The sequence below is a fragment of the Terrapene carolina genome, unplaced genomic scaffold (assembly GCF_002925995.2).
Source record: "Terrapene carolina triunguis isolate 2854851 unplaced genomic scaffold, T_m_triunguis-2.0 Scaffold21, whole genome shotgun sequence".
In the NCBI taxonomy this organism is placed as follows: Eukaryota; Metazoa; Chordata; order Testudines; family Emydidae; genus Terrapene; species Terrapene triunguis.
The window spans coordinates 42,346,532-42,358,259 of record NW_020664372.1 but is presented as its reverse complement, the minus strand read 5'-3'; the positions used below and the strand labels follow the sequence as shown (position 1 = coordinate 42,358,259).

General features: G+C 47.9%; 1 protein-coding gene across 1 annotated transcript in view; it reads right to left on the bottom strand.

The window, feature by feature from the left end:
- Nucleotides 1–8,583: 8,583 nt before the first annotated feature.
- The window catches only part of TXNDC9 (thioredoxin domain containing 9), a 9,571-nt gene continuing 6,426 nt past the window's right edge, over nucleotides 8,584–11,728 (bottom strand). Inside the window, exon 5 of the mRNA XM_024213525.3 lies at nucleotides 8,584–9,797. Within this exon, the coding sequence (XP_024069293.1) occupies nucleotides 9,680–9,797 (118 nt within the window). The 3' untranslated portion in view covers nucleotides 8,584–9,679. The remainder of the gene's footprint in view (nucleotides 9,798–11,728) is intronic.

Sequence of the window (11,728 nt, the reverse complement as noted above, 5' to 3'; positions counted from 1 at the left end):
CCCTGCAATTTTTCACAGAAACATGAGACAGGCTCTGGAGGGAGTGGATTCAGCAAGGTGCATACAATATGTACATGACTTGTTGCTAATGTCAGAGACAGAGGAGGAAGACAGGAAACTAACCAAGCAGGTCCTGCAAGCTTTGGCAAGAGCAGGGTTGAAGGTCAATAGGAAAAAGGCTCAGATGGGACAGACAAGAGTTACCTACTTAGCAGTGGAAGTGTCCCAGATGATAAGGGAAATCAATAAGGGACGGGTGCAATTGATCTCGTCCCTGCCGCTACCTCCGGATGTTAAAAGCTTGCAAAGTTTTCTGGGTCTAACTGGATTTTGCAGGGATTTTGTGGCCAATGATGCAGAAATAGCCCAGCTTCTCTATGATCTAACCTGAGCCTCAACTTGGGAGTGATCAAAAGAGTGTACTGAGGCAGTGAGAGTACTAAAGAAAAACCTGGCCAGTGCTCCAGTGCTGGCCTCCCCAGATGGGGAGAAACTCTTTTATCTGTACCCTTTGGTATCTGACACTACCATTGGTTGTGCGTTAACACAGGAGTATGGAGCAAAGGACCGACCTGTGGCCTTTGCCTCTCGACTTTTGAGTGCTGTGGGACTGAAGTATGAATGGTGTGAAAAGATGCTGTTGTGCACCTACTGGGGGGTAGGGAAATTCAAATACCTCATGGGAATGCAGAGGTGTAAGCAGAATCAGGATGAGCTCTACCCTGACATCTGGTGGTGAATTGTGGCGAGTTGTGGAAAAGAACTTCAGGGGCTGATCTTGTTTGCATAGGCACACCCACTCCGCCTAGCATGAGCCCACAGCAGCCCAAAATGGTCATTTTGGCTGCTGTGGGACCCTCAGTTTCTCTGTTATTAGGGCAGGAAGAATAAAGTGTTGTTACCATGATTATGTGAATCAAGGCCAGTGGAACTGTTTTATGACAGAGGGACTCACCATCAACTAAGTAGCACTCGCTAGACAAGGGACATGGGTTCCAAAACCCAGTGAATTGAGAGAGGCTGGGGACAGGTGTTTGTACCTGATAGTCTGGTCCCTTTTGAGGGTTTGAAGCACCAATTGCACTGCCTTCTCTCTCCACTGTTGAATAGCAAAGCTAATTTTGATTCCATTAAGAGTCTAGTTACAGGCTGCTGTGCTGAATTCACTTTGGGCTAATGGTGTACCAGCACTGGGGCTCCCCTACTACAAGCTGAAATCATTAAAGAGCTGAGATCACTGAGTGCTGTGTTAACTAGTGGGGGAGCCTGAAGATATATTGCTAAGCGGCTGGCAGAGTGGAGCAGTTTGTGGGACGGTTGGAGCGGCCCACGGGATGGCGAGCAGAGCAGTTTTGGGACGGCTGGAGTGGCTCACGGGACGGCTGGTGGAGTGGAGCGGCTCGTGGTGAAGGCTGCGGCAGAACCCCATGGAGAGGCGGGGCAGTTGGCCTTGGACCACGTAAGGTGCTCCTTAACAACCCGTGTGCCTCTTTCCCGCCCCACTTCCACCCAGGCTGGGGGGTAAAACTCTGCAGATAAACTTTTGAACTCTGGGGCTGCACTGGCCAGGGACAGAGACTTTTGGGTTTTTGGACTTTTGGGACTTTGGGGTGATCTTTTGGGTTGTTGGACTTAAGACCCTGAGGGGAAAAGGATACTGCCAAACTTACTTGGGGGTGGGTCTTTTGCTCATGGTTTGTGTTATGAATCCTGTTTGTAGTGTTTCCCCAACATAATGCTGCATTGTTTCCCTCCTTTATTAAAAGGATTTTGCTACACTCAGACTCCGTGCTTGCGAGAGGGGAAGTATTGCCTCTTAGAGGCGCCAAGGGGGTGGTATGTAATTGTCCCAGGTCACTGGGTGGGGGCTCGAGCCGGTTTTGCATTGCGTTATTGAAACGGAACCCCTAGATACTGAACCCGGCCCTTGTTGCTGCCAACTCAGATGGGCAGAAGGGTTACACAGGGACAAGTGAGTGGGCAGCGTATTGCCAAATGGTTGCTGGCTCTACAAGCAGAAAACATTAAAGCAGAAGTGTTAAAAGAACCCATAGTCTGGGTAGCCAGATTACATCTGGCTGGCACCCCACAACAACGTGAAGCCAGCCCAGGTAAAACCCCAGTCAGGTGTTTCGGGCGGCTAACCCTAATCAGGTAAAGGAGGGGACACTGGTATGGTTTTTGGATGGAAGTTGTGGACGGAAAACTGCAGGCTTAGCTGTTGTGGGAATCAGAGGAAATGAGACAGTCAGCACCATTGGTTTCTCACTAGAAGCAAGGTCAGCTCAGGAGGCAGAACGGGCAGCCTTGCTAATAGTTTTAAATGAAGTGGATCCCAAACTTGAGCCAGAATGTTGGGTGGTGGTAGATTCAGATTATGTATTTCCTGGGGTCACATTAATGTTGAGATGGTGGGCGGATAATCATTTCAGGGCAACAGACAGCTCCACAATCAAGCGAGTGGAGGAGCTCAGTCGCTGTTTTACACGGATCAATGTGGTAAAGGTAAGCACACAAGAAAACAGGACCCCTAAGCAAAGGGAATAATTTGGCCGATGCAGAGGCCAAGAGGGCTGCAACAGAGGCACCCCATGGCCCAGGGAGCCAGAAGACAGTGTGCCTGTAGCAGTGATAACAAGAAGTGGGGTGGATACAGATCGGGGAGGTGAATTTGAGAGTTGCGAGAATCTGACCCAGGACTGGAAGGCATCCTGAAACTTGGGGACAGGCATGTGCCAAAGGCGGAACGAATGGAAGGGATTTGGTGTGTCTTAACAGCTGAGGGACCAGTAAGGCCATACGCAAAGTATGCAGCTGCATAGGGCACCAGGAAACTGGGGGCACCAAATTTCCTGGTGCCCTGCGCAACTGGGTACTGCTCCAGCCCCTGCCCTGCCTCTTCCCGCCCCTGAGGACTGCAGCAGGGCCAGGTCTGCACTCACTGGCAGCTGGAAGTGCAGGGATCCAGCCCCAGCCGCGCCGCCGGTGAGTGCTGGGGGGTGGTTCCCCCCCGCCCCCCCAAGCCCGCCCCCCCCCCCCCGCAGAGGCCTGGGGACCCACACCCCACCACCGCGGAGGGGCTGCGGAGGGCCCCAGAATAGCTAGGGATGGCCCTGAGTAAGGCTGTGCCCTCAGGGAAGCTGGATGGCTTTCTTAAGCTGGGTGCATGGGAGCTTGGCAGGGGGACACCCCAGGTTTGAGGATGCACTGGGAACGTTAAAAAGGTTGTTCTGGTGGCCAGGAATGACAGCTGATTTAAAATCACATCTGGAACGTTGTTTGGACTGTGCCAGGCACAACCCACCTCACAAGGTGCTAAGGGGAGAATTAATGAGACAAGCCCCAAGGGGACCTTGGGAAAGAATACAGATTGACTACACAGGACCCCTACCACCAGATCACAGGAAAAACCAGTTCATGTTGGTGGTAGTGGATGCTTTCAGCAGGTGGGTAGAAGCTTTCGCCACAAAGTATCACACTGCCCGGGTAACTGCTGGAATACTGGTCAATGAGGTATTCACTCGCTGGGGGGTCCCAAAGGTGATTGACTCAGACCAAGGAGCTGCTTTCCGGTCAGATCTGTTAGGGGAGTTATCAGCCCTCACTGGAGTCACACAATTGTTCCATATTGCTTATCACCCACAGGCTGCGGGGCAAGTGGAATGCATGAACCGCACCATTAAAAGTGAGCTAAGAAAGGGAGTAGAAATGGGAGGAAAAAACTGGTCACAGGCCTGGTCTACACTAACCCCCCAAGTCGAACTAAGGTACGCAACTTCAGCTACGTGAATAACCTTAGTTCGAACTTACCGCGGTTCAGACGCGGTCCACACGCGGCAGGCAGGCTCCCCGTCGACTCCGCGGTACTCCTCTCGCCGAGCTGGAGTACCGCAGTCGACGGCGAGCACTTCCTGGTTCGACTTATCGCGTCCAGACCAGACGCAATAAGTCGAACCCGGAACTTCGATCCCCAGCCGCCGAACTAGCAGCTGGGTGTAGACCAGCCCACAGTTACTGCCCTTTGTCTTAATGAGAATAAGGGTCAGAGAATCAAAGGGCACAGGATTTTCTCCATATGAGGCTCTCATGGGAAGGCCCATGGAATGGTTGAAAAATCTACTTACCCCAGTACCTGGGGAAGTCACTACACACGGCTTAACACAAGAATGGATTTTAACTCTAATTGATCGTGTAAAACAGTTACAGCAGGCGTTGGCCTGGCAAGACGAGCAAGGAGCAGCAAGGAGAGTCAAAGCATGGTATGACCTGCCCGGGGAGCGTGATCTACCCACGGTGGGAGATCTAGTGATGTACAAGATTCCAGGTCATCACCATCCATTCCCAGCTCCTAAATGGAAGGGCCCCTATCTTGTCCTTGACCAATTAAAGCCCAGTCTGCTATTATTGGGTACAGAGAATAGAGGACGGGAGTGGATTCACTGCACACAAATAAAAAGGTACAAACAGGGTATTGGAAAGGGGATGTGTAAATTTTGTTATGTGTGTATTACAGGTTAATTCAAAAAGGAGAAAATGATGAAAATTCCCTGGCCCTGAATGGAACAATTACTAGTGCTAATCACAATTGTCACATTTACAAATTCTATTCAGCTCCCATGATGTGAAGTGTCAAAAGGAGGAAACACATGAACGGCTACACATGCAATCTGTGGTAATAAAGCTAACGAAGACTATGAAAATCTCCCCATAGAAAGATGTACCACTAATACTCCAACAGGAATTTGGCAGAGTCTGTATATGGTTTATGGATTAGATGGGGGAATCCCAACCGGGTGGAGCATATCATTTTTATCAGGAAATATTGCATGGTACTCCCTGGGTGCTGGCATGATTAATGATAGTGGAAAACACAGTTACCCAGCTATGTGGTTTGTTACAGAGGGTCCAAAGAATACAACCCTCTGGTCTCCTGCAGCAAATGAACCCTCTTGGGAAAATAGGGCCCTACATTTAGGGTGTGATGTTACCATATGTAACCACAATAGTACTTCCATGGAAGATAATCCCCGAAGGTGTGATTGTTATGTACATATTACATTGGGCATAAAATCCCCTTTGGGACACTGGGTGTATGATGAGTTAACCATTTTACAGAATGTAACCCTACAGGTGATATGGATGCCAAGTTAGAAGAATCCAAATTTAAAGTGGCCACAGCCTGGAGCCAAGAATATTCCCCGACGAGCAAATGTATGGGAGCCATTGTGGGAGCGGGTGCAGCAGCACTTTTTAACGTGTCCTTTCACTCTATTACATGGGTGGTACGCCCCAAGGAATGGTGGGTGGACCAAATTCATCCTAATTGTAGTATGTACATTAAAGGATTGAAACAACAATTCAATTGGTGGGTGAGGGGACACACCTGGAATCGTCGTTGAAAAGGGGATTGTGGGCAGCGGGGAACACTATGCTGGGTACATGGAATCTGGGGGACGAGTGGGTAACCAAACAATTAGTAAGCCAAAATGTGAGATTTCAACAACAAATTAATTAATTAATGGCACAACAACTATCAGCAGTTGCCACAGGGTGGAGGACAGCAGTAGAGGTAAAATTGCAGTTAACTCATTGGGCAGGGGACCTGGTAACATGGGTCAGGGATGGCTTCAGAAGAGTAACAGGGGGAGAAGTGTGTGTAGGTATTCAAAATACTCAGTTAATAATGTTAATGGATATTATAAGAGATGCTTGGTCAGAACATTGGCCTTCAGTATTAAATCGGGAGGCTAGCCCATACTTATCCACAATTGCAAAAACATACCCATCTAGCTGTGGGGACAGTTCTTGTGTAATTGTTACTATGATACCATGGGAAGGAAATGCAAATAAGGTGGTCCCCTTGAACCCTATGGGAGTAACTAGGGAAGGGGGAGCCTGTTGGGAGCCACTAGGAAATAGGTGGGGGGAGTGGAATGGGGTTAAATTGGACTGTCATCACATTAAGCAGTTGTATATCTAGAGGAGGAATATGGATGTGCCCCTCCTATGACTATGGAGGAGCAGGATCAATGGCCTATTGCAAAGGGGGGGGGTATTTAGGGGTAATGTATATGGGGTACGGTGTATTCTGTTGGGAATGTATGCAGTCCTGCAATATAACACTAGGTGGCAAAATCCTTCCAGTATATGACCAAATTATGAACTTCTATACACTGCCACCTGGACTATGGTGCACCAATGGATCAGTGGACTTAATCGTTGTAAACAGTCGAACCAGCACCTACTACCCCATGGCACAGCAAACCAAGTAGTTGAATTGGTTTGGACAATACCAAATTTCACTGTTGATATTCAATGGACACACAATATGGACAAGAGTACACAAAGATTACAAGAGCAACTTGCTGCAAGCACCAACAATCGGACACACTTACAATACACACTACAGGATAGCGCTGACAAAATTTTAACCCTATCAAAGGAGGAGAAGCAGTGTTTTTGGTGGTGGCCAGGATGCTGTACCATACTACAGTGGTCAGGACTCTCGGTGTTGTTGTGGATTATCATAGCAGCCGGTGTATTGTTAACTGTATTTGTGTTACGTTGTATATGGAAATGATCAAGGGGGGCACAACCCCCTAGAGAACAGTCACTAATTATAACCTAAGTAATGTAGTAAGCCCCCTTTCCCCCCCCCCCACCCTGTGTACTAAACAACCCGGAACCAACCTTCTCGTGCCTTCTATGATGGGAAGTTTGTAACACTAATTGGAATCGGTGTGGTATGCCCGAACAAGAGAAAGTGCAGGGCACGATATTACACAAGGGGCAGTGGGACAGATGGAATATTGACACCATCCACCTTGATGCCTGGCCCTATCAGGAAATGTGTCGCCATATGGCCTATGCTTTTCCAGGGATACCTGGGCAGCAGGATCCCAAAAGAAAAGAAAAAAAAAAAAGGGGTAGAGTGTTAGGATATAGATATTCAGGCTTGTCTGTAAAGGCCTATACTTTAAGAATTTAGGTATATGTTTATCATTTAGCTAGTTATAGAGGTATAAAAGAAAGAATCAAAATCACTGTCTGCCTGTGTAAGGGCCTTCTCTCACTGTGACAGTCTGAGGCCCTGTTCTTAAGCTAAGGCCTTTGGCTAAGCCAGGGGTGGCCAGCCTGTGGCTCCGGAGTCACATGCAGCTCTTCACAAGTTAATATGTGGCTCCTTGTATAGGCACCGACTCCGGGGCTAGAGTTACAGGTGCCAACTTTCCAATGTGCCGGGGGGTGCTCACTGCTCAACCCCTGCCCCTGCCCCAGGCCCTGCCCAAACTCCACCCCTTCCCCTGAGCCTACCGTGCCCTCACTCCTCCCACTCCCCCCCAGAGCCTCCTGCACGCCACGAAACAGCTGATGGGGAGGGAAGTGGAGGCACTGATTGGCGAGGCTGCTGGTGGGTGGGAGGTGCTGGGAGCAGGGGTTGGAGCTGATGGGGGGCTGCTGACATATTACCATGGCTCTTTGGCAATATACATTGGTAAATTCTGGCTCCTCAGGCTCAGGTAAGCCACCCCTGGGCTAAGCAGTGGGAGCAGCCATAAGCTGGAAAGCATACGGTCACATCCTCACACATTTCAAACCAGTCATATTGAAATAAGGCAATCTTGGGCTGTTAGAAAGATGATTCGATCTATTGCCTCCAGATAAAGGAAAGAGCCTAGAAGATGTAAAAGGAAATTTAGTTTGATAGTTTTCTGTATTGTTTTGTCATTATAGTTCCCACTTTGCTATTGTTTATTTGCATGGTCTGTCTGGTTCTGTGATTGTTTCTGTCTGCTGTATAATTAATTTTGCTAGGTATACACTAATTAAGGCGGTGGGATAACTGTTCCCCTGCTCTTAAGCTAAAATTTTAACTAGCATCTGCTCTGTTAAAAAGTCAAGAAACTTAAAATGTGTGACTTGCTGACAGCACTATGGGTAAAAAACATTACAGTCACACTAAACTATTTTTAGAAGGAATAACACCATCAGCATCTGAATTCAAATAACTTTATTTCAATGTACACAAACTGAAACAAAATATAATTGAGATTTACAGACTTAAGAGAAATATATTGCTGGGCTGGCCCATTGGCAAGTGTTCTTCACTACTAAGCAGTGAGAATGATTAGATTTCCAGTCTTCACCTTGCTTGTTAGGCCAAAAAGGAGCTGGAAGTGCCACAAATGCTTATTTCCCAAGAGGACTTGCATTGCTCTGCAATTAAGAACTAGTGTTTATGAACACTGAAGAAGAAACCCATCCATTCTTCAGCTAGATAAACTAAATTCCATGCTAGCCTGAGAGCTTCAATGAGGAGAGGGAGGGAGGGAGAGAGAGAGAGACCTCTTCTGAAAAAATACATCTATTACTAAAACCTTACTTCACTTGCGCTATTGTGGAAATTGCAGCTTTCGAGTATTAGACTTCCACCGCAATTTTTAGTTTCTTTGCACAGTCCACAATTTTGCATACATTTGAGGCTTGCAACACACGCTTTTTTCCCCATTAATGATCTTCAGTTCTACAGTGTTTTCCAGAGTTAGCAGAGACAACAAAGCAATCACTATTGATCTTGCCTAATTCTGTGGATGACAAAGCAGATAGGGCATGAAGGAGACCACTGTAGCAGGGCGTTCTGCACTAACATTCAATGGCTGTAATACGTAAATGGCTAAAGTGACAACTTGATTTCTACAGCAGTTGTGTTAAGACTTTTAGTCTGAATTTTATATTGTACCAGTTACTTTTTTTTTTTTTAAATGAATGTAATATAGGTGCAAAATTTGCAGGCATAATATAATAGTTGAGTTGTTTATATTGTAGGTCTACTGTGGCTTTTCCAAATTACTGCTATTAAAAAAGGTCCATTATTCCTTTTCTGCAATTTTCCATGTCTTATCTGTAACTCGGCCGCAATTATTTGAAGATCACCTCGCGATTCAGGTAAGGCCTTATATATTACTGAAGAGCAACAGTGCAATAAAATATATTGCACTGCATCAAATTTAAAACCAAATATTGTCCCTCCTGCTGTACTTATCCTACCTAGTCTCTTGTATAAGCATCTGCTCTAAAATTCACAACCACAGAATTTATATTACATAACCCTGCAAGCAAGGTGGTTTCAGTACACTCGTTGATGTGTGCTATTACCTGCTGGTTCAGCTGCAACATACGGTATACGTACTTGGTAAATGGGAAATTCTTTTGACAATCTACTTGAAAATTTACAAAAGCTAAGACTGTTTTACAATGTCCAATGTAGTTAAGTTAGTCAATGCTACACTATGGCACTATAAGATAAGCAATGCTTTAAGATGCACTACTCTGGTAATAGTTATTTGCAATTCTTGCCTCTTTACGTTTCCTTTATTGAAAATATGATAAATGGTATAAAATACTGAGATGCAAATTATGGAAATGTTTTGAAATAACAGATTAAATTTATGGTCAGTTCCCAGATGATACCTGGTTCAAAGGGGCTCAGATTTTCAAACTACTTCCAAAGACAAACAAATAGTTGGAATTTCTTCGAATGTGAATCAGTTTATAAAATTGACAGAAAAATGGAGTATTATGTGCAAACATACCGAAATCAATAGACTTTATAAAAACATTCCTAGAAATGTACCAAGCTTAAACAAAAAATGATATACAAAGATTTATAGCTGAGCTTTTAGTCATCATCAGAATCTGAATCATATTTCTTTCCTCTGATGGTTTTCTTATCCAGCTTTGTGACAATGGTTCCAAATTTCTTTTGGCTCTGAAAAGGTGGGTCCATCAAGTTTCCACTAGAAAGAAATAAAATTTTGCTATTTAAAGCGAAAAGGTAAAAATATATTAACAGACAGCAGCACAGACCCAGAGAAGCGGCCAGTTGGACAAATCTGTTTAAAGAAAGAGGGGTTTGGATCAATAGCGGGTAGGAGGAGCATGTTCCTTCTATACCCTTAATCTCCCCCCCACACTAAGCCCAGAGATTGCCAGAGAAAGTAAGACTAAGGCCTTGGCTAAAATTGCAAGTTAGAGCGCATTAAATCAGCCCCGGGCGCCCTAACTCCTGAGGTGTCCACTCTGGCAAGGCACTTAGAGCGCCTGGACTCTGCAGCAGGATTGCGCCTGGTAATCTACCTCCACGAGAAGCATAGAGCTTGCTGCGCCCTGGCTGAAATGCCTGGGTGTCAGTATGGAAGACGTGTTGCATTACTGCACTGTGACTGGCGTCTGGAAACATCTCATAATCCCTTGAAGTCAAGTGGCCACTCTTGTCATTGTTTTGAACTCGGCTGCAGGCATGTGGATATCCCCTGTCAAAGCTCCATTTCTGACAGCTGGCATGCTTATCTGCTCCGGGACAAAGCAAACCATTACTGTGGAATGCTGCTGCTGCCCAGTCAGGCGTGCGTGCGTGTGTGTGGCTGATGTCGGGGTTTCCCCCTGCTGCTGTCTGAATTTACAAGATAGCATGCTGACACACTCTCTGCCCCCCAAAACACATTGTCTCTCCCCCCACATACCCACAACATACTCCCTGTCACACTCCACCTTCACCTCATTTGAAAAGCATGCTGCAGCCATTTGCACACTGGGATAGCTACCACAATAGACTGCTCTCTGTGGCGTTGCAAGAGCTGCTAATGTGGCCATGCCACTGCGCTTGCAGCTGACAGTGTAAACACATGGCAGTGCTTTCCCTGCTGCTGTCTCCAAGGGCTGGTTTAACTCCCGGCGCTCTACATCTACAAGTGTAGCCATGCCTTAAGACAGCAAGGTTGTACTCTCTTTCTTATGCAGCTGCCTCCTCTTAGCAAGGTTCCTGAGGAGACCTAGTCAGGAGCCCAGAGAACAGGACAGACTAGGATTCCAGAGTAGTGTGGACATACAGAGCCTTCACACAGATGGCTGTAGCCTACAGTGGATCCCTGGTGATCTGCAGGGTTTGTGGCTCATTTTGCAGAGGGAGGGCTAATGGACCTAGATTAGGGTTACCATATTTGAACTTTCAAAAAAGAGGACACTCGGGGGGGGGGGGGGGTGTAGCCCCGCTTCCTAGCCACTCCCTCCCAATTCCCGCCCCCCTGACTGCCCCCCACAGAACCCCCAACCCATCCAACCCTCCCTGCTCCTTGTCCCCTGATCGCCCCTTCCCGGGACCCCTGCCCCTAATCACCCCCCGGGACCCCACCCCTTATCTAAGCCTCCCTTATCTTTGTCCCCAACTGCCCCCTCCTGAGACCCCCCCACCCTACCTGTCCCCTGACTGTTCTGACTCCTATCCACACCCCTGCCCCCGCCAGATCCCCGGGACTCCCACGCTTATCCAACCGCTGCCTGTTCCCTGACTGCCCCCCCCCCCGAACCTCCAACCCATCTAACCCTCCCTGTCCCCTGACTGCCCCAATCCCTCTCCACACCGCTGCCCCCTGACAGGCCACCCCCAGAACCCCTGACCCATCCAGCCCTCCCCCTGCTCCCTGTCCCCTGACTGCCCCAATCCCTCTCCACACCCCTGCCAGGCCACCCCCAGAACCCCTGACCCATCCAACCCTCCCCCTACTCCCTGTCCCCTGACTGCCCCAATCCCTCTCCACACCCCTGCCCCCTGACAGGTCCCCCCAGAACCCCACGCAGCGCTGCCGGCGTGCTGAAGCTGCAGGGGAGGGGAAAGCGGGGGAGGGGCTTTTGCTGCCGGAGCGGCCCCAAGTGAGCGGCTCAATCCGGC